The sequence below is a fragment of the Salmo salar genome, chromosome 11 (genome assembly GCF_965601325.2).
Source record: "Salmo salar chromosome 11, fSalSal1, whole genome shotgun sequence".
Lineage (NCBI taxonomy): Eukaryota > Metazoa > Chordata > Actinopteri > Salmoniformes > Salmonidae > Salmo > Salmo salar.
Genome location: NC_138301.1, coordinates 113,697,044 through 113,716,860, shown reverse-complemented (window position 1 = coordinate 113,716,860; position 19,817 = coordinate 113,697,044). Strand labels below are relative to the sequence as shown.

At 43.1% G+C, this 19,817-nt stretch overlaps 1 protein-coding gene across 1 annotated transcript in view; it reads right to left on the bottom strand.

The window, feature by feature from the left end:
• The window catches only part of LOC106563653 (calcium-binding protein 8), a 50,440-nt gene extending 32,728 nt beyond the window's left edge, over positions 1 to 17,712 (bottom strand). Inside the window, exon 1 of the mRNA XM_014129419.3 lies at positions 17,566 to 17,712. Within this exon, the coding sequence (XP_013984894.2) occupies positions 17,566 to 17,707 (142 nt within the window). The 5' untranslated portion in view covers positions 17,708 to 17,712. The remainder of the gene's footprint in view (positions 1 to 17,565) is intronic.
• Positions 17,713 to 19,817: the final 2,105 nt, after the last annotated feature.

Here is a 19,817-nt window from a genome sequence, read left to right as displayed (position 1 = left end):
ATTCACGTACCCGCTGCGCCTTGGTTCATCTATTACAACGATCGTGACACATATTCTAAAATGGTTTAAATTATGGATATATTTTACGTCATCAATCTACACACAATACCCTATAATGACAAAGCTAAAACGGTTGTTTCGAAAAAATTTCAAATATATCAAGAAAAATAAAAACAGAAATACCTTATTTACATAAGTATTTAGACCCTTTGCTATGAGACTCGAAATTGAGCTCAGGTGCATCCAGTTTCCATTGATCATCCTTGAGATGTTTCTACAACTTCAGTGGAGGCCACCTGCGATTTTTTTTTCAAATATATCAAGAAAAATAAAAACAGAAATACCTTATTTACATAAGTATTTAGACCCTTTGCTATGAGACTCGAAATTGAGCTCAGGTGCATCCAGTTTCCATTGATCATCCTTGAGATGTTTCTACAACTTCAGTGGAGGCCACCTGTGGTCATTTCAATTGATTGGACATGATTTAGAAAGGCACAAACTTGTCTATATAAGGTCCCACAGTTGACAGTGCATGTCAGAGCAAAATCCAAGCTATGAGGTTGAAGGAATTGTCCGTAGTGCTCCGAGACACTATTGTGTCGAGGCACAGATCTGGGGAAGGGTACCAAAAAATGTCTGCAGCATTGAAGGTCCCGAAGAACACAGTGGCCTCCATCATTCATAAATGGAAGAAGTTTGGAACCACCAAGACTCTTCCTAGAGCTGGCCGCCCAGCAAAACTGAGCAATCAGGGCAGAAGGGCCTTCGTCAGGGAGGTGACCAAGAACCCGATGGTAACATGACAGAGCTCTAGAGTTCCCCTGTGGGGATGGGTGAACCTTCCAGAAGGACAACCATTTCTGCAGCACTCAACCAATCAGACCTTTATGGTAGAGTGGCCAGATGGAAGTCACACCTCAGTAAAAGGCACATGACAGCCCACTTTGAGTTTGCCATAAGGCACCTAAAGAGTCTCAGACCATGAGAAACAAGATTCTCTGGTCTCATGAAACCAAGATTGATCTCTTTGGCCTGAATGCCAAGCGTCACGTCTGGAGGAAACCTGGCACCATCCCTACGGTGAAGCATGGTGGTGGCAGCATCATGCTGTGGGGCTGTTTTTCAGAGGCAGGGACTGGGAGACTAGTCAGGATCGAGGGAAAGATGAACGGAGCAAAGTACAGACAGATCCTTGATGAAAACCTTCTCCGGAGCGCTCAGGACCTCAGATTGGGGTGAAGGGTAATGTTCCAACACAGCCAAGACAATGCAGGAGTGGCTTCGGGACAAGTCTCTGAATGTCCTTGAGTGGCCCTGCCAGAGCCAGGACTTAAACCACAATCGAACATCTCTGGAGAGACCTGAAAATAGCTATGCAGCGACGCTCCTCATCCAACCTGACAGAGCTTGAGAGGAGAGGATCTGCAGAGAAGAATGGGAGAAACTCCCCAAATACAGGTGTGCCAAGCTTGTAGCGTCATACCCAATAAGACTCGACACTGTAATTGCTGCCAAAGGTGCTTCAACAAAGTACTGAGTAAAGGGTCTGAATACTTATGTAAATATGATATTTCGTTTTTTTTATTTTTAGTACATTTGCAAAAATTTCTGAAACCGTCTTTTCCCTTGTCATTATGGGGTATTGTGTGTAGACTGATGAGGGAAAAAACGAATTTAATCCATTTCAGAATAAGGCTGTAACGTAACAAAATGTTCAAGGGGTCTGAAGACTTTCCGAATGTACGTATATATTTTTTATATATCTGCTTATTGTTTAATCATTTATATTTTTTGATACCTTAAAGAGCCTCGGGTACTGCTGGAATGTCTACCAATGGCATGTCCATCTTTTTGTAAGAAATTACACTGATCACTCAAAACATTTATAAAGTATTTATAAATGATAAATAGCCCACACGTTCTGTGATGCCACACAAAAATACTTAACTAATGATTAGTAAATGGTTTATAAATACATATATGAAACATCTTATGAATGATCTGATGAACCGTTTTTAAATACTTGTAAAAAAAAAATATAAACGTGTTAATAACTAGGTTACTAACACTTACAAATGTGGGAGTAATGAGGAATAAAAATTAAGAAACGATTTACTAATCCATAAAAAATGATTTATTATGCGGAGTGCTACCCAAACATTCATTAAAGTCATTATCAATGGCTCCATTCATTTTGTCTTCTCGCCTTCCTGCCTGCTTGCCTGATTCCCTCCCTCCTTCTCTCCCTCCCTCCCCATCTCCCTCTCTCTCTCTAATTATAAAAAGCAGGAAGAACAGAAGAACAGAACTATAACTGCCATATTTGACCTGCAGCTCTGTTCTTACATTCACCACACAATCAACATCAGACAATCAGACGTGATACAAGGATAAGCCTTATATTGACAACAAGTCTTTTCTCCTGCCGGAGCCTTTGTGTTTAACTCCCAGAAGCTAATCTTCCTCTCACCACCCGTTTCAATATGCTATACACATCTCCCTAAGCTCCTTTGTCTTTGTCACCCTCTCTTCTTCCCTCTCTCTCTGTTGTGGTTTATTTCAGTCACTTCCTGTATTTAACCAACCCTAGGGGGAGTCACACTTCTTTCAGAGGGAACCCTTTGACACATAACACCTACAGCCTTTCTACTGATTCCGCTCAGTTAAAACCCTTCCAGTTCCCACATCAGTTGCGGTACACAGGGTGTTCAATTAAAACCCTTCCTGTTCTCCCACCATTAGAGGTAGAGGGTGTTCTGACTGAAGCTCCACTTCCTGTTCCCCCATCATTACAGGTACAGAGTGTGTTCTGACTGAAGCTCCACTTCCTGTTCCCCCATCATTAGAGGTACAGAGGGTGTTCTGACTGAAGCTCCACTTCCTGTTCCCCCATCATTAGAGGTACAGAGGGTGTTCTGACTGAAGCTCCACTTCCTGTTCCCCCATCATTAGAGGTACAGAGGGTGTTCTGACTGAAGCTCCACTTACGGTTCCCCCATCATTTGAGGTACAAAGGGTGTTCAGTTATTAAAACCCTTCCTGTTCTCCCACCATTAGAGGTAGAGGGGGTTCTGACTGAAGCTACACTTCCTGTTGCCCCATCATTAGAGGTACAGAAGGTGTTCTGACTGAAGCTATAGACTGGAGTATATCTGCATCCAAAATATGAACTTATTTCCTATATAAGCTAGTGCACTACTTTTGACCAGAGCCCTATAGAGTAGTACACTATGTAGAGCCATGTAGAGGCACCTATGTGGTCCTGGTTGAAAGTATTGCACTATGTCGGGTCCAGAAGAGAGTATTATTTGGGGTTTTCCCTCTAAGTCCACTCCAGCCTCCCTCTCAAAGCAGCCGTCCACTCGCCTAATTACCTGTCAATCAACTGATAGCTTAGAGGCCATTTAACATACCATCAGGACAATGTCGGTCTGACTTCACCCAGTTAACTTCTCTGTGATTCAACCTGTTTCATAGCATGTCTCTCTTATCAACCCCTTCTATAATCTAAATCCTATCAAATTGTTAAAAGAGGAGAACGTCTCGACATTAAAGGAAGAGGTCTTTGTATTTTGTATTGGGGCTCCCAAGTGGCGCAGCAGACTAAGGCATCACTACAGTCCCTGTCTCACATCTAGCCGTGATTGGAAGTCCCATAGGGCGGTGCACAATTGGCACCGCTTCGGCCCGGGTTTGGCCAAGGTAAGAACATAATTTTAAATAGGAATGTGTTCTTAACTGACTTGCCTAGTTAAATAAAAAATAAAAATTGTATTTAACATGTGTAATCATACAGCACGGGGTAGAGTGCCTCTGTATCGCTCCACCTGTTTATGTATGCGTCCCAAATAGCACCCTACTCCCTATGTAGTGCACTACCACCGATCAGGGCCTATAGGGCTCAAGGTCAAAAGTAGTGCACTGTATAAGGAAAGGGGTGTCATTCTTTAATAGATGGTTAAGAGAATGTCCTTTACCTGTCTGATACGTCTACTGGATGAGGTGAGTTATATGTACTCTTTAGGCAAACTCCAAGCGGGCTATCATGCGCTTTTTACTGAGGAGTGGCTTCCGTCTGACCACTCTACCATAAAGGTCTGATTGGTGGAATGCTGCAGAGATAGTTCTCCTTCTGGAAGTTTCTCCCATCTCCACAGAGGAACTCTGGAGCTCTGTCAGAGTGACCATTGGGTTCTTGGTCACCTCCCTGACCAAGGCCTTTCTCCCCTGATTGGTCAATTTGGCCGGGCGGCTACCGAAAGAGTCATGGTGGTTCCAAACTTCTTCCATTTAAGAATGATGGAGGCCACTGTGTTCTTGGGGACCTTCAATGCTGCAGACATTTTTTGGTACCCTTCCCTAGATCTGTGCCTCGACACGATAGTGTCTTGGAGCTCTATGAACAATTCCTAAGACCCCATGACTTGGTTTTGCTCTGACATGCACTGTCAACTTTGGGACCTTATATAGACAGGTTTGTGCCTTTCCAAATCATGTTGTTGTACTTCCACCTCTTTTTCTCCCCCATTTTGTGATATCCAATTGGTAGTTACAGTCTTGTCCCATCGCTGCAACTCCCCTACGGACTCGGGAGAGGCGAAGGTTTAGAGCCATGCGTCCTCCGAAACACGACCCAACCAAGCCGCACTGCTTCTTGTCACACTGCTCGCTTAACCCGGAAGCCAGCCGCATCAATGTGTCGGAAGAAACACTTTCAGGCAGGTGACCGAAGTCAGCTTGCAGGCGCCCGGCTCGCCACAAGGAGTCCCTAAAGCGCGATGGGACAAGGAAATCCCGGCCCACCAAACACAGCCTGGGATCAAACCCAGGTCTGTAGTGACACCTCAAGCACTGCAGTGCCTTTGACCACTGTGCCACTTGGGAGGCCCATGTCCAATCAATTTAATTTAGCACAGGTGGACTCCAATCAAGTTGAAGAAACATCTCAAGGATCATCAATGGAAACAGGATGCACCTGAGTACAATTTCGAGTCTCATAGCAAAGGGTCTGAATACTTTTATAAATAAGATATATCTTTTTTTGTTTTGCTAAAATTTCTTAAAACCTGTTTTCGCTTTGTCATTATGGGGTATTGTGAGTAGCTTGATGAGCAAAAACAATAATTTAATCAATTTTAGAATAAGGCTGTAACAACAAAATATGGAAAAAGGGAAGGGGTCTGAATACTTTCCGAATGCACTGTATACCATTGACTTACATTGGATTTCTGCCACAAATGAAAAAAGTTCGCATTTGAAACAGTGGCCAGGTAAACAAAACCAAAGCATGGATTGCTGTCATACCTGGTCCATAGACTACTTACAGGGTAAGGAAACCAATATGTCATTTTGTAATTTGGGTGAACTGTCCCTTAAAAGAAACAATTTCGGTGTCTGCATTTATACATTTCATATAGGACAATGGCCAGTGTTGGCCGACAATGGAGTCACTGTGTCATTGTGATTTATGTCCAGCTATAGTTGGACCTCCCAGCAGCCTGTGTTTCTTACTGAATAGGCCCATGATTTGATTGTTGAGTGCCGAAAACTGTTCTGGGTTTACATTAAGCTAAAAGACTGCCTCTTTATCTCTCCCCTCAAGAGACCGAAGCACTGCCACAAGGCATTATATTTCAGCGGGAATGCTGTTCCTTTAATTATTTTGTCCGCGAGCGCGCCTGCCCGTGCGCGCTTCCCCACCGTTGCGTGTGAAAACACGTCGGCTGGGGCACGGTTGGCTAGTGGCTCGGCAGGGAAACTCGTTTAATCCTGTCTGAAGGCTGATATAAAGTCTAATGTAAAGGCTGTAGATAAAACAGGGTTGGGCGATTAACATGAAAATGTTAATCCATAAACATACTAACATTAATTAATAAATAAAAAAAATGGCACATATTGAATATAAGAATGTTTAAGAATAAGAATGTTTGTCGACAGCACACTAAATCTTTCCATCGATTGGAGATGTATTAGGCTATAGTGATTGGTACCAATAGCCTATGTAAAACCTTTATCAATAGGCGTCCATTGTTTCGATATGAAAAGGAGACGGAAATGTGACTGACCTGCATTGCACTGGTAGGAAAGTTTCCAGACGACCGTGAGCTGAATGACCAGTAGGCTAGGTGTGAATGTTCTGAAAGCTTCATTCTAATCAGTCGTGAATACCTAAAGAAACCCACCGACCCCTTATGGGGCATCATCGGGAACAAACGTCTTGCTGAGTCTATGAGATGTTGAGTTTTAAGCTATTAAAGGCAGCACCACTTTATCAAATATTCATGTTGATATTTTAGGCAACGCCTGAAAACAGTTTCATGGGCACACAAATCCAAATTGATGTAACCTATGCGATTGAAACTTGAATAGTTCTAACCGAAAGAGTCACCTGACATGTTTGGTTCTTCAGTATAGGCTAACAGCCCTAGTGTCACGACTTCCACCGAGGTCGGTCCCTCTCCTTGCTCGGGCGGCGTTCGGCGGTCGACGTCACCGGCCTTCTAGCCATCACCGATCCACTTTTTCATTTTCCTTTTGTTTTGTCTTTGTTTTACACACCTGGTTTCAATTCCCCAATTACATGTTCATTATTTAACCCTCTGTTTTCCCCATGGTTTTTGTGCATGTTTGTTCGTTGTTAAGTGGTCAGTACTTCTGTGAGCTGGTGTGTTTCCCAGCGTGGAATATATTGTTGGTTTATTTTCGAGTAAAGTTATGTTTTTACTCAGTTCTGTGTCCTGCGCCTGACTTCGTCCGACCCGCCACACACTGACACTGGACACCTAGCTACTTGTTGCGCATTTGGTATCCAGCTGTTTTCACAGTATGGTATACTTACATTTAAGGCCCCCACTAAGCCAAGTCTCCAATAATTTCCCAGTGTGCCATGCCTTTTCGATTGAATTGTAGAGTTACCACCCGTGACTGTATTTATTTGTGACAGAGACATGGTTGCTGAATTCGATAATGTTCAGTCCTGCGGCCTTCATCAAGTGAGTTCCTAGGAAAATATTATCATTATAATTGAACCATTACATATATCATAAGGCCTTATACAGTGGTCTGAAACTACTAGTTTACAGGCCACATCAGGCCTGCAAGTAGGGTTGCAAAATGCTGGAAACATTTCCCAGGTTTTCCAGAAATCCTGGTTGGAATATACATGGTGGAGAAATTGAGAAAGTTTGTGGAATAAATCACATTATTATGGCTTGCAAAGTGATGTGTAATTCCTATTAGAATCTAGCCAGCATTAGGCTATCCAACAGTTGAAATTTGTATTCACCCACAACCTGCATTCATAATGACTGCCAGGGTTAAGAACAGTGGGAGGAAACTATCTAAGCAATTTAAACTGGAACAACCATTTCAGTAATGGGTGCAAAAATTAAATGGATTAGTTTAGAAAACATTTCTCTTTGTGTAGAATAACATTTAATCGATCAATCACTCAATGTACATGCAAAAACACAGATAAAAGCAATTCCAAAAAATGTCCCTGCATTAAAGCATGCTGGGAAAAAAGTTAATTTGTTATCATAACTTAAAACAATTTAGTTGGTGTGACTATCACATAAACATTTAAAGTATTTGTGACTTTCATTGACTTCGAGTACAACTTACGAGAAGAATTTGAGTTAAAAAATGCTTTGGGGTTTACAGCCTAGTTAGGTCTGGTGATATTGTCAACCATCATCAGCTGATCTAGGAAATATTTTTGTTAATGACAGTCAAGTGACAAACAGCTGTTGGGATATAGCAGTTGATGCAGAAACAGCCAAAGGGTGGGAAAACGGTGTTCGGAAGAATGTCCAGAATATTTTGGAGTCTGCTTCGTTGCTTCAGTGAAGACAGCTGTGATCCACGGTGGATCCAATCCAATACTCCTATGTTGATTATCTGCTTGATTTACAGCAGCGGCTAGAATATTTCATTAACAGAGAAAGCACCATGTCAATGAATGAACTGCATTGTTGGTTAAGGACTTGTAACTAAGCATTTCACGGTATTATTCGGTGCATGTGACAAATAAAATTTGATTTGATTTAAGGTTTTCCTATGTTTGGGTTCCTGAGTGGCGCAGCGGTCTAAGGCACTGCATCTCAGTGCTAGAGGCGTCACTAGAGACCCTGGTTCGATTCCAGGCTGTATCACAACTGGCCGTGATTGGGAGTCCCATATGGCGGTGTGCAATTGGCCCAGCGTCGTCCGGGTTAGGGTTTGGCCTGTGGTAGGCCGTCATTGCAAATAAGAATTTCTTCTTAACTGACTTGCCTCGTGAATAAAGGTTAAATAAAATAAAAATGTTTCTGTGCATCGGATTGGACACCAAGTCCAGGCTGCTATGCGCAATTGTGTAGGATATTGCGCAAACACCCAATGGTATTTTCCATTCTATTATTCATTAGATTTAATGACAACAAATGAGTAGCCTAGTGGGCTTATGAACAAAAGGATTTGGTGAATTTCAATGATGTAAATAATGATAATGATGATGGTGAGAGCCCAGTAACAGATGGATTGAGATCCCTTTAATCATATAGAGGCTATTGTTCCTTTGTGTTTCACAATGTTTCCATCACAATGTTTCCAAAGTATGAGAGGATGGCTGGAGGGTGGTCTGAAGTTGGATCATTTTTCAACATATGTAAAACATATGTTGAATTTTCTGCATCTCTAAGCATACCTCTTGAGATGTCTGTATCCTCCTGACTGGTGGTTCTTTTAATTAAGATATGCTTCTCTGCAAATGTGGGTAAAAGATTGAAAGGAATATACATTTAGTAATTAAAAACCTCTTAGGGCTAGGGGGCAGTGTTCGGAAGTTCGGATGAATGACGTGCCCAAAGTGAACTGCCTGTTACTCAGGCCCAGAAGCTAGGATATGCATATAATTGATAGTATTGGATAGAACACACTCTGAAGTTTCTAAACCAGTTAAAATAATGTCTGTGAGTATAACACAACTGATATGGCAGGCGAAAACCCGAGGAAAATCCATCTGGAAAATGTTTTTTTTGAGAGGTCACAGTCCATTTCAATGCTTGTCTATGGGATATACAAATAAATAGCTCCCAGATTGCAGTTCCTATGGCTTCCACTAGATGTCAACAGTCTTTAGAAAGGGTTTCAGGCTTGTTTTTTGAAAACTGAGCGAGTGGTTGTAGTTTTTCCAAGGTGTCTCTCATTAGAAATGTAGTCTTGTTGCGCAGGTGAATGAGGTGCGCGCTCTTCGTTATTTATCTTCCCTATTGAACATACTATTCTCCGTCTTAAATTGTATTGTTTATTTAGATATTAGAGTACCTGAGGATTAATTATAACATTGTTTTACTTGTTTGGACGAACTTTACTGGTAACTTTTTGGATTCGTTTTTATGCCTGTTGAACGAGTGGATTACTCAATCAAGCGCACCAACTAAACTGACATTTTTGGAATATAAAGAAGGACTTTATCGAACAAAATGACCATTTGTTGTGTAGCTGGGACCCTTGGGATTGCAAACAGAGAAAGATCTTCAAAGGTAAGTGATTTATTTTATCGCTATTTGTTACTTTTGTGACGCCTGTGCTGGTTTGGAAAAGTATTTTTGTGTGGGGCGCTGTCCTCAGATAATCGCATGGTATGCTTTCGCCGTAAAGCCTTTTTGAAATCTGACAACACGGTTGGATTAACAAGAAGTTAAGCTTCTAAATGATGTAGGACACTTGTATGTTCATGAATGTTTAATATTACAATTTTGTGATTTGAATTTGGCGCGCTCCAGCTTCACCGGATGTTGTCAATTTTGATCCCGGTAGCAGGATCCGTGCGCTAAGAGGTTTTAATGGCTTTTTAAAATTCTACCAACCTTGCCAGCAGGCATGCCAGCTAATATAGTTACACAAGCTAGCTACTCTAATTTTATTGGTAGCCTGAAAGGGCTTCTGGGTAGCTAGTTATGAGGTTGGGAGATGGGTTCCCAATCTGGGCTAGCTAAAGACAACTTCATAACATTGGTAGGTGGCTAGTAGCGTTACAGAGAAAGAACAAAACATTAAGGGTATCATGCCTTTGCTACAAAATATAAGTTTGCCCATATGAAGATATATATTTGATGTCATAACCTAAAAGAACAGACACATGATTTAATGAAAGCAGCAAACAGACAAAACATTGTATAACATTCTTTAGTAAAAGAAACAGAAACATGCAATAGGCGATAGCTCGCGTCACAGTTTTCCCGCCAAATAGGCCTACAGTGCATACGGGAAAGTAGTCAGACCCCTAGACTTTTTCCACATTCTGTTACGTTACAGCCTTATTCTAAAATAGATTACATATATTTTTTCCCTCATCAATCTACACATAATACCCATAATGAAAATACGTGAAAAAAAATTGAAACTTGTGCAAATGTATTCTAAATAAATAACTGAAATACCTGATTTACAAAAGTATTCAGACCCTTTGCTATGAGATTAAAAATTGAGCTGAGGTGCATCCTGTTTCCATTGAGTATCCTTGAGATGTTTCTACAACTTGATTGGAGTCCACCTGTGGTAAATTCAATTGATTGGATATGATTTGGAAAGGTACACACCTGTCTGTATAAGGTCCCACAGTTGACAGTGCATGTCAGAGCAAAAACCAAGCCATGAGGTTGAAGGAATTGTCCATAGAGCTCAGAGACAGGACTGTGTCGTGGCACAGATCTGGAGAAGGGTACCAAAAAATGTCTGCAGCCTTAAAGGTCCCCAAGAGCACAGTGGCCTCCATCATTGGATTAGCTAACACTACGTGCCATTGGAACACAGGAGTGATGGTTAATGATAATGGGCCTCTGTACGCCTATGTAGATTTTCCATTAAAAATCAGCCTTATTAAATCTCTTATTTAATTTTTTTCTTCTGAAAAACAGTTTTTACTTTGTCATCATGGAGTATTGTATGTAGATTGATGTGGGGAAAAAACTATTGACTCATTTTAGAATAAGATTTTTTTTTTACAAAATGTGAAAAAAGTCAATGGGTCTGAATACTTTCCGAATGCACTGTACAAGGAAACTCGATATAGCTCAATGACGTTGAGTGAGCGGGGGTCTGTACGCAGTAAAGTACCTTCCACAAAAAGTTTTGCTCTACAAAAAGTCACATAAGCTTCCCCCCATCCATATTTCTTATCTTTATCAATGAGTCTTCAAAGCCCTGGTTTACAGACTCACAGAGCCCCACTTCTGTTGACTTCTCTCTGTTAGTTATTCTCTGACTGACAAATCCTTCTCTCTCTCTCTCTCTCTCTCTCTCTCTCTCTCTCTCTCTTCTTCCCTCCACTCTCTCCACCCGTGTCTCCTCTCCTCTGTGTCAGTGTACTAATCCAGTCTTAGATGTGTCTCTCCCGCCTGTCTTTGCTCTGTCAGTTCTCTGAGTGTTTGAGTTAAGTCACAACACCCATCTAAGCCTGTAAACCTCCCATTTCAGCAGAAAACAACCCCAGAGCTTCTCTCTCTCTCTCTCTCTCTCTCTCTCTCTCTCTCTCTCTCTCTTTCCCTCTCTCTCTCTCTCGCTACAAACAAAGGGAATGGGATTGACAGTGTCTCTCTTTCATCTAAAACAAAATGATTTATCAGTATGCAGCACCATACAGAAGAGACATTCTCTGCTGTATGTCTGAATGAGCCGTCACATGTATTACTGCTGTGTGTGTGTGTGTGTGTGTGTGTGTGTGTGTGTGTGTGTGTGTGTGTGTGTGTGTGTCTGTGTGTGTGTGTGTGTGTGTGTGTGTGTGTGTGTGTGTGTGTGTGTGTGTGTGTGTGTGTGTGTGTGTGTGTGTGTGTGTGTGTGTGTGGCTCACACTGTGATAGAACCTTCAATCTTCATAAACATCAGTACATCAGTACATCAGTACAACAGTATATGAGTACAACAGTACATCAGTACATCACTACATCTGTACAACAGTATATGAGTACAATAGTACATCAGTACATCACTACAACAGTACATGAGTACAACAGTACAACAGTACATCACTACATTAGTACAACAGTGCATCAGTACAACAGTACATCAGTACAGCAGTACATCACTACAACAGTACATGAGTACAAGAGTACAACAGTACATCAGTACATCACTACACCAGAACATCAGTACATCAGTACAACAGTATATGAGTACAACAGTACATCAGTACATCACTACAACAGTACATGAGTACATCAGTACATCAGTACAACAGTATATGAGTACAACAGTACATCAGTACATCACTACATCTGTACAACAGTATATGAGTACAACAGTACATCACTACAACAGTACATGAGTACACCAGAACATCAGTACAACAGTACATCAGTACAGCAATACATCACTACAACAGTACAACAGTACAACAGTACATCAGTACAACAGTACATGAGTACAACAGTACAACAGTACAACAGTACAACAGTACATCACTACACCAGAACATCAGTGCATCAGTACATTTTTCTTCCGGACAAGCTGAACACCTTTTTCGTCCAATTTGCGGATAACACAGTGGCACCGACGCGGCCAGCTACCAAGGACTGTGGCCTCTCCTACTCCTTGGCTGACGTAAGTAAGACATTTAAACGTGTTAACCCTCGCTGCCGGACCAGATGGCATCCCTAGCCACGTCCTCAGAGCATGCGCAGACCAGCTGGCTGGAGTGTTTACGGACATATTCAATCTCTCCCTATCCCAGTCTGCTTTCCCCACTTGCTTCAAGATGTTCACCATTGTTCAAATCAAATCAAATCAAATTCTATTGGTCACATACACATACAGTATTTAGCAGATTTAGTGCGGGTGTAGCGAAATGCTCGTGTTCCTAGCTCCAACAGTGCAGTCATATCTAAAAACGATTCACAACAATAAACACAAATCTAAAAGTAAAAGAATGGAATTAAGAAATATATAAATATTTGATAACCACCCGAGCCACGGCCTGTTCTCCCCGCTATCATCCAGGAGGCGAGGTCAGTACAGGTGCATCAAAGATGGGACCGAGAGACTGAAAAACTGCTTCTATCTTAAGGCCATCAGACTGTTAAACAGCCATCACCAGCCGGGTTCGAACTGGTTACGTAACCCTGCACCTTAGAGGCTGCTGCCCTATATACATAGACATGAAATCACTGGCCACTTTAATAATGGAACACTAGACTCTTTAATAATGTTTAAATTATATTTACATACTGCTTTACTCATCTCATATGTATATACTGTATTCTATTCTACAGTATTTTAGTCAATGCCACTCCAACATTGCTCGATCTAACATTTATATATTTCTTAATTCAATTTTTTTACTTTTAGATGTGTGTGTATTGTGAATTGTAGATACTACTGCACTGTTGGAGCTAGGAACACAAGCATTTCGCCAATAACATGTTATTTATTTGATTTGACAACAGTACATCAGTACTGTACATTAGTACATCAGAATATCCATCCTCCCTCACTGAGAAAACCACAACTGATTGATGGCAACAAATCCAGACTAAAGTACAACCACTGTTATGTAACTGTTGTACTATGAACACTAAGGTGGTACACACTATCGTTCACAGACAGGTCGATTGGAAAATAGCTTTCTGAACTGAATCCCTTGATGGGCGGGATTATCAGGATCCATTCATCTCCAACACCCAATGGGATCGCTTTGTTCTCCACATCAAAGGCTCCCATTTGCTTATACTGTGCATTCGGAAATAATTCATACCCCTTGACTTTTTCCACATTTTGTTACGTTACAGCCTTATTCTAAAATTGATTAAATGTTTTTTTCCCCTCATTAATCTACACACAATACCCCATAATGACAAAGCAGAAACAGGTTATTAGAAATGTTTTCAAATGTATATACTGCTCAAAAAAATAAAGGAAACACTTAAACAACACAATGTAACTCCAAGTCAATCACACTTCTGTGAAATCAAACTGTCCACTTAGGAAGCAACACTGATTGACAATAAATTTCACATGCTGTTGTGCAAATGGAATAGACAACAGGTGGAAATTATAGGCAATTAGCAAGACACCCCCAATAAAGGAGTGGTTCTGCAGGTGGAGACCACAGACCACTTCTCAGTTCTTATGCTTCCTGGCTGATGTTTTGGTCACTTTTGAATGCTGGCGGTGCTTTCACTCTAGTGGTAGCATGAGACGGAGTCTAAAACCCACACAAGTGGCTCAGGTAGTGCAGCTCTTCCAGGATGGCACATCAATGCGAGCTGTGGCAAGAAGGTTTGCTGTGTCTGTCAGTGTAGTGTCCAGAGCATGGAGGCGCAACCAGGATACAGGCCAGTACATCAGGAGACGTGGAGGAGGCCGTAGGAGGGCAACAACCCAGCAGCAGGACCGCTACCTCCGCCTTTGTGCAAGGAGGAGCAGGAGAAGCACTGCCAGAGCCCTGCAAAATGACCTCCAGCAGGCCACAAATATGCATGTGTCTGCTCAAACGGTCAGAAACAGACTCCATAAGGGTGGTATGAGGGCCCGACGTCCACAGGTGGGGGTTGTGCTTACAGCCCAACACCGTGCAGGACGTTTGGCATTTGCCAGAGAACACCAAGATTGGCAAATTCGCCACTGGCGCCCTGTGCTCTTCACAGATGAAAGCAGGTTCACACTGAGCACATGTGACAGACGTGACAGAGTCTGGAGACGCCGTGGAGAACGTTCTGCTGCCTGCAACATCCTCCAGCATGACCGGTTTGGCGGTGGGTCAGTCATGGTGTGGGGTGGCATTTCTTTGGGGGGCCGCACAGCCCTCCATGTGCTCGCCAGAGGTAGCCTGACTGCCATTAGGTACCGAGATGAGATCCTCAGACCCCTTGTGAGACCATATGCTGGGGCGGGTGGCCCTGGGTTCCTCCTAATGCAAGACAATGCTAGACCTCATGTGGCTGGAGTGTGTCAGTAGTTCCTGCAAGAGGAAGGCATTGATGCTATGGACTGGCCCGCCCGTTCCCCAGACCTGAATCCAATTGAGCACATCTGGGACATCATGTCTCGCTCCATCCACCAACGCCACGTTGCACCACAGACTGTCCAGGACTTGGCGGATGCTTTAGTCCAGGTCTGGGAGGAGATCCCTCAGGAGACCATCCGCCACCTCATCAGGAGCATGCCCAGGCGTTGTAGGGAGGTCATACAGGCACGTGGAGGCCACACACACTACTGAGACTCATTTTGACTTGTTTTAAGGACATTACATCAAAGTTGGATCAGCCTGTAGTGTGGTTTTCCACTTTAATTTTGAGTGTGACTCCAAATCCAGACCTCCATGGGTTGGTAAATTGGATTTCCATTGATTATTTTTGTGTGATTTTGTTGTCAGCACATTCAACTATGTAAAGAAAAAAGTATTTAATAAGATTATTTCTTTAATTCAGATCTAGGATGTGTTGTTTAAGTGTTCCCTTTATTTTTTTGAGCAGTGTATAAAAAAAATATGTAATATCACATTTACATAAGTATTCAGACCCTTTAGTCAGTACTTTGTTGAAGCACCTTTGGCAGCGATTACAGCCTTGAGTCTTCTTGATTATGACGCTACAAGCTTGGCACACCTGTATTTGGGGAGCTTCTCCCATTCTTCTCTGCAGATCCTCTCAAGCTCTATCATGTTCGATGGGGAGCATCGCTGCATAGCTATTTTCAGGTCTCTCCAGAGATGTTCGATCAGGTTAAATTCCGGGCTCTGGCTGGGCCCCTCAAGGACATTCAGAGACTTGTTCCGAAGCCACTCCTGCGTTGTCTTGGCTGTGTGCTTAGGGTTGTTGTTTGTTACGTGTGACACGTTTTTCTTGCTCCCCATTTTCCCATGTTAGTGTGTTTGTGTTCTAGGCATTACAGGTGTACCGAGTTGCGGCTGACGATGGTGGGCGTGGCTTCGGTCCGGAGTCCTGGCAGCTGTAGCTGATTGAGAAGAGGATAACTGTTTGCCGTGTGAACCCAGAAGAGGAGAGAGGGAGAGAGAGAGGGGACACTTGTTTTTTGGCTAGTTGATGATTTGTTGTTTTAATTTATCTTTGTTTGTGTTTCAGCCTGTCCTCTTGAGGTACTCCACCCTACCTAGGTCCTGGAGAAGGGAAAAGGTAGATCTGCCCATGGGTGTACATTCCCACGTAGATAACCCATTGTTTTATACACTAGGTTAGCTGGGCGGGTGTCACCCTTGTATTTTCTTGGAACCAGGTAGGACAGTGGGTTAGGGTTTAGAGTGTGTTAGGAAGGATTAGGTACCAGGTAGGACAGTGGGTTAGGGTTTAGAGTGTGTTAGGAAGGATTAGGTACCAGGTAGGACAGTGGGTTAGGGTGTAGAGTGTGTTAGGAAGGATTAGGTACCAGGTAGGACAGTGGGTTAGGGTTTAGAGTGTGTTAGGAAGGATTAGGTACCAGGTAGGACAGTGGGTTAGGGTTTAGAGTGTGTTAGGAAGGATTAGGTACCAGGTAGGACAGTGGGTTAGGGTTTAGAGTGTGTTAGGAAGGATTAGGTACCAGGTAGGACAGTGGGTTAGGGTGTAGAGTGTGTTAGGAAGGATTAGGTAGAAGAGGAGGGACCTTTTGTTTATTTTCATTACTTGGACCCCGATCCCAAACATTCCCTTCTCTTACCTTCCCTGGTTGTGGTTGTTTTTTAGTTTTCTTGCTGATTCTTTATGGGTGTTTTATATTGTTTGTTTAATTACTTTACTAAACATCCCCTGAGGGCTAACATTGAGTTCTGGTTGTGGTCTGGTTATTTTCGCTCATTACACCCCACATTTCCTCCCCTTTCATCTGGTTTACCTTGTGTGTTTAGGCCCAGGCATTTACGTCTCCTCCTCAGACGAGCTACACTCGAGGGGAGAACGTAAGATTGTTATGTTGGAAGGTGAACCTTCGCCCCAATCTGAGGTCCTGAGAGCTCTGGAGCAGGTTTTCATCAAGGATCTCAATGTACTTTGCTCCGTTCATCTTTCCCTCGATCCTGACTAGTCTCTCAGTCCCTGCAGCTGAAAAAAAAACACAGCATGATGCTGCCAACACCATGCTTCACTGTAGGGATGGTGCCAGGTTTCCTCCAGACGTGACGCTTGGCATTCAGGCCAAAGAGTTGGTTTCATCAGTCCAGAGAATCTTGTTTCCAAACTTCTTCCATTTAAGAATGATGGAGGCCACTGTGCTCTTGGTGACCTTCAATGCTGCAGACATTTTTTGTCACCCTTCCCCAGATCTGTGCCTCGACACAATCCCTTCCCAGAGCTCTACGGACAATTCCTTCGACCTCATGGCTTGTTTTTTTTCTCTGAGATGCACTGTCAACTGTGGTTCCTTATATAGACAGGTGTGTGCCTTTCATAATCATGTCCAATCAATTGAATTTACCACAGGTGGACTCAATTTCGAGTCTCATAGCAAAGGGTCTGAATACTTATGTAAATAAGGTATTTCTGTTTTTTATTTTAATAAATTGGCAACACACGCAGTAACACACATACATACACATAAACACGCAAGCACACACACACACGCACACGCACACGCGCACGCACACAGACTGACCTCCTAGCTCCTCTGTGGAGATGCTGGTGAGTTGGAAGGTTTCGCTCCCTTCAGACAGTGTCCGGCTCAGGAGACTTCCAGTGTAGAGCAGAGTAGACCTGACGTGGTGGAACGGCATCTTCTCTCTGCAAAAAACACACATATACTTTGAATGCTGAGGGTCTGTGAGCCAATATAAGTGTGTGAAGGAGAGTGTACATCCTCCATCTTTCTCTCCCTCCTCCCCTCTACTCCTCTCCTCCTCCCTCGCTCCCAAGTCTCCCTCTCTCCCTGCCTACTCGTCCGCATCTCCCTTCCTCCTCCCCTTCCCTCCACTCATCTCCTCCTTCTCTCCTCCTCCCTCAGTTTCGGCCTCAGGCACCTGGCCCAGAGAGATAAAAACCTGAATAAAGTCCTGTCACTCTCCATCACTTAATCTAACCCTGCTGTCACTACTCCCTCCCTCCCTCCCTCCCTTCCACCTTGCTCCCCGCACCTCCTCAACCCTTGTCATTAACCACGCACGTATATTATTATATTATATTACCACTCCCCCCTTTATTTCATCCCTTTCTCTCACTCTCTCTCCCTCCATCATTTATTCTAACCCTCCTGTCAATGTGTCTGACATCTTCCTGTCCCTCCAGTCCATTTCCACAGAGACAGAGTGGCTCACTGAGCGACCTCACCACCTGACAGATGCACCGATGCTCACGTCATGACAAAGAGAGTTATCAACAGCAGAGAGAAAGAGAGAGAGATAGAGACAGAGAAAGGGGGAGACTGACAGACAAAGATCCCTGAGAGGGAGCAGGAGATGGAGAAAAAGGAGTGTTTTTATACAGGTACTATCTACAGGCCTGTTGCACAAAGAGACAGAGAGACATGTCTCTTTACCGCTGGGAGAGATTGAGAGGAAGGCCAGTCTACACACTTCCTTCTCTTCACTTTCCCCCCTCTGCTTTCCTCTCCTCTCCACACAATGAAAAGACTCCTCTGTTGACTTTGAATCCCTTGTATAAAAGCAGAGGATGAAAGGACAGAAGAGGAGAGGAGAAATATATGCAGGGTAAAGGGTAAGAGAACTGGTAAATGTAGAGGTATGCTTTGATGACCTAAACAGAGGACATACAGTGCCTTCGGAAAGTATTCAGACCACTTGACTTTTTCCGCATTTTGTTACGTTACAGCCTTATTCTAAAATGGATTAAATGTAAATTTTTTCTCAGCAATCTACACACAATACCCCACAATAAAAAAGCCAAAATAGGCTTTCATAGATTTTTCCAAATGTATTTAAAATAAAAATCTGAAACACCTAATTTACATAAGTATTCAGACCATTTGCTATGAGACTCGAAATTGAGCTCAGGTGCATCCTGTTTTCATTGGAGTCCACCTGTGGTAAATTCAATTGATTGGACATGATTTGGAAAGGCACACACCTGTCTATATAAGGTCCCACAGTTGACAGTGCATGTTAGAGCAAAAACCAAGCTATCAGGTCGAAGGAATTGTCCGTAGAGCTCTGAGACAGGATTGTGTCGAGGCACAGATCTGGGGAAGGTTGCCAAAAAAATTATGCAGCATTGAAGGTCCCCAAGAGCACAGTGGCCTCCATCATTCTTAAATGGAAGAAGTTTGGAAACAAGATTCTCTGGACTGATGAAACCAAGATTGAACTCGTTGGCCTGAATGCTAAGCGTCACGTCTGGAGGAAACCTGGCACCATCCCGACGGTGAAGCATGGTGTTGGCAGCATCATGCTGTGGGGATGTTTTTCAGCTGCAGGGACTGGGAGACTAGTCAGGATGGAGGCAAAGATGAACGGAGCAAAGTACAGAGAGATCCTTGATGAAAACCTGCTCCAGAGCGCTCAGGACCTCAGATTGGGGCGAAGGTTCACCTTCCAACAGGACAACGACCTTAAGCACACAGCCAAGACAACGCAGGAGTGGCTTTGGGACAAGTCTCTGAATGTCCTTGAGTGGCCCAGCCAGAGCCCAGACTTGAAGCCGATTGAACATCTCTGGAGAGACCTGATAATAGCTATGCAGCAACGCTCCCCATCCAACATGACAGAGCTTGAGAAGATCTGCAGAGAGGAATGGGAGAAACCCCCCAAATACAGGTGTGCCAAGCTTGTAGCGTCATACCCAAGAAGACTCGAGGGTTTAATTGCTGCCAAAGGTGCTTCAACAAAGTACTGAGTAAAGGGTCTGAATACTTATGTAAATGTCATATTTCCGTTTTATATTTTTAATACATTTGCA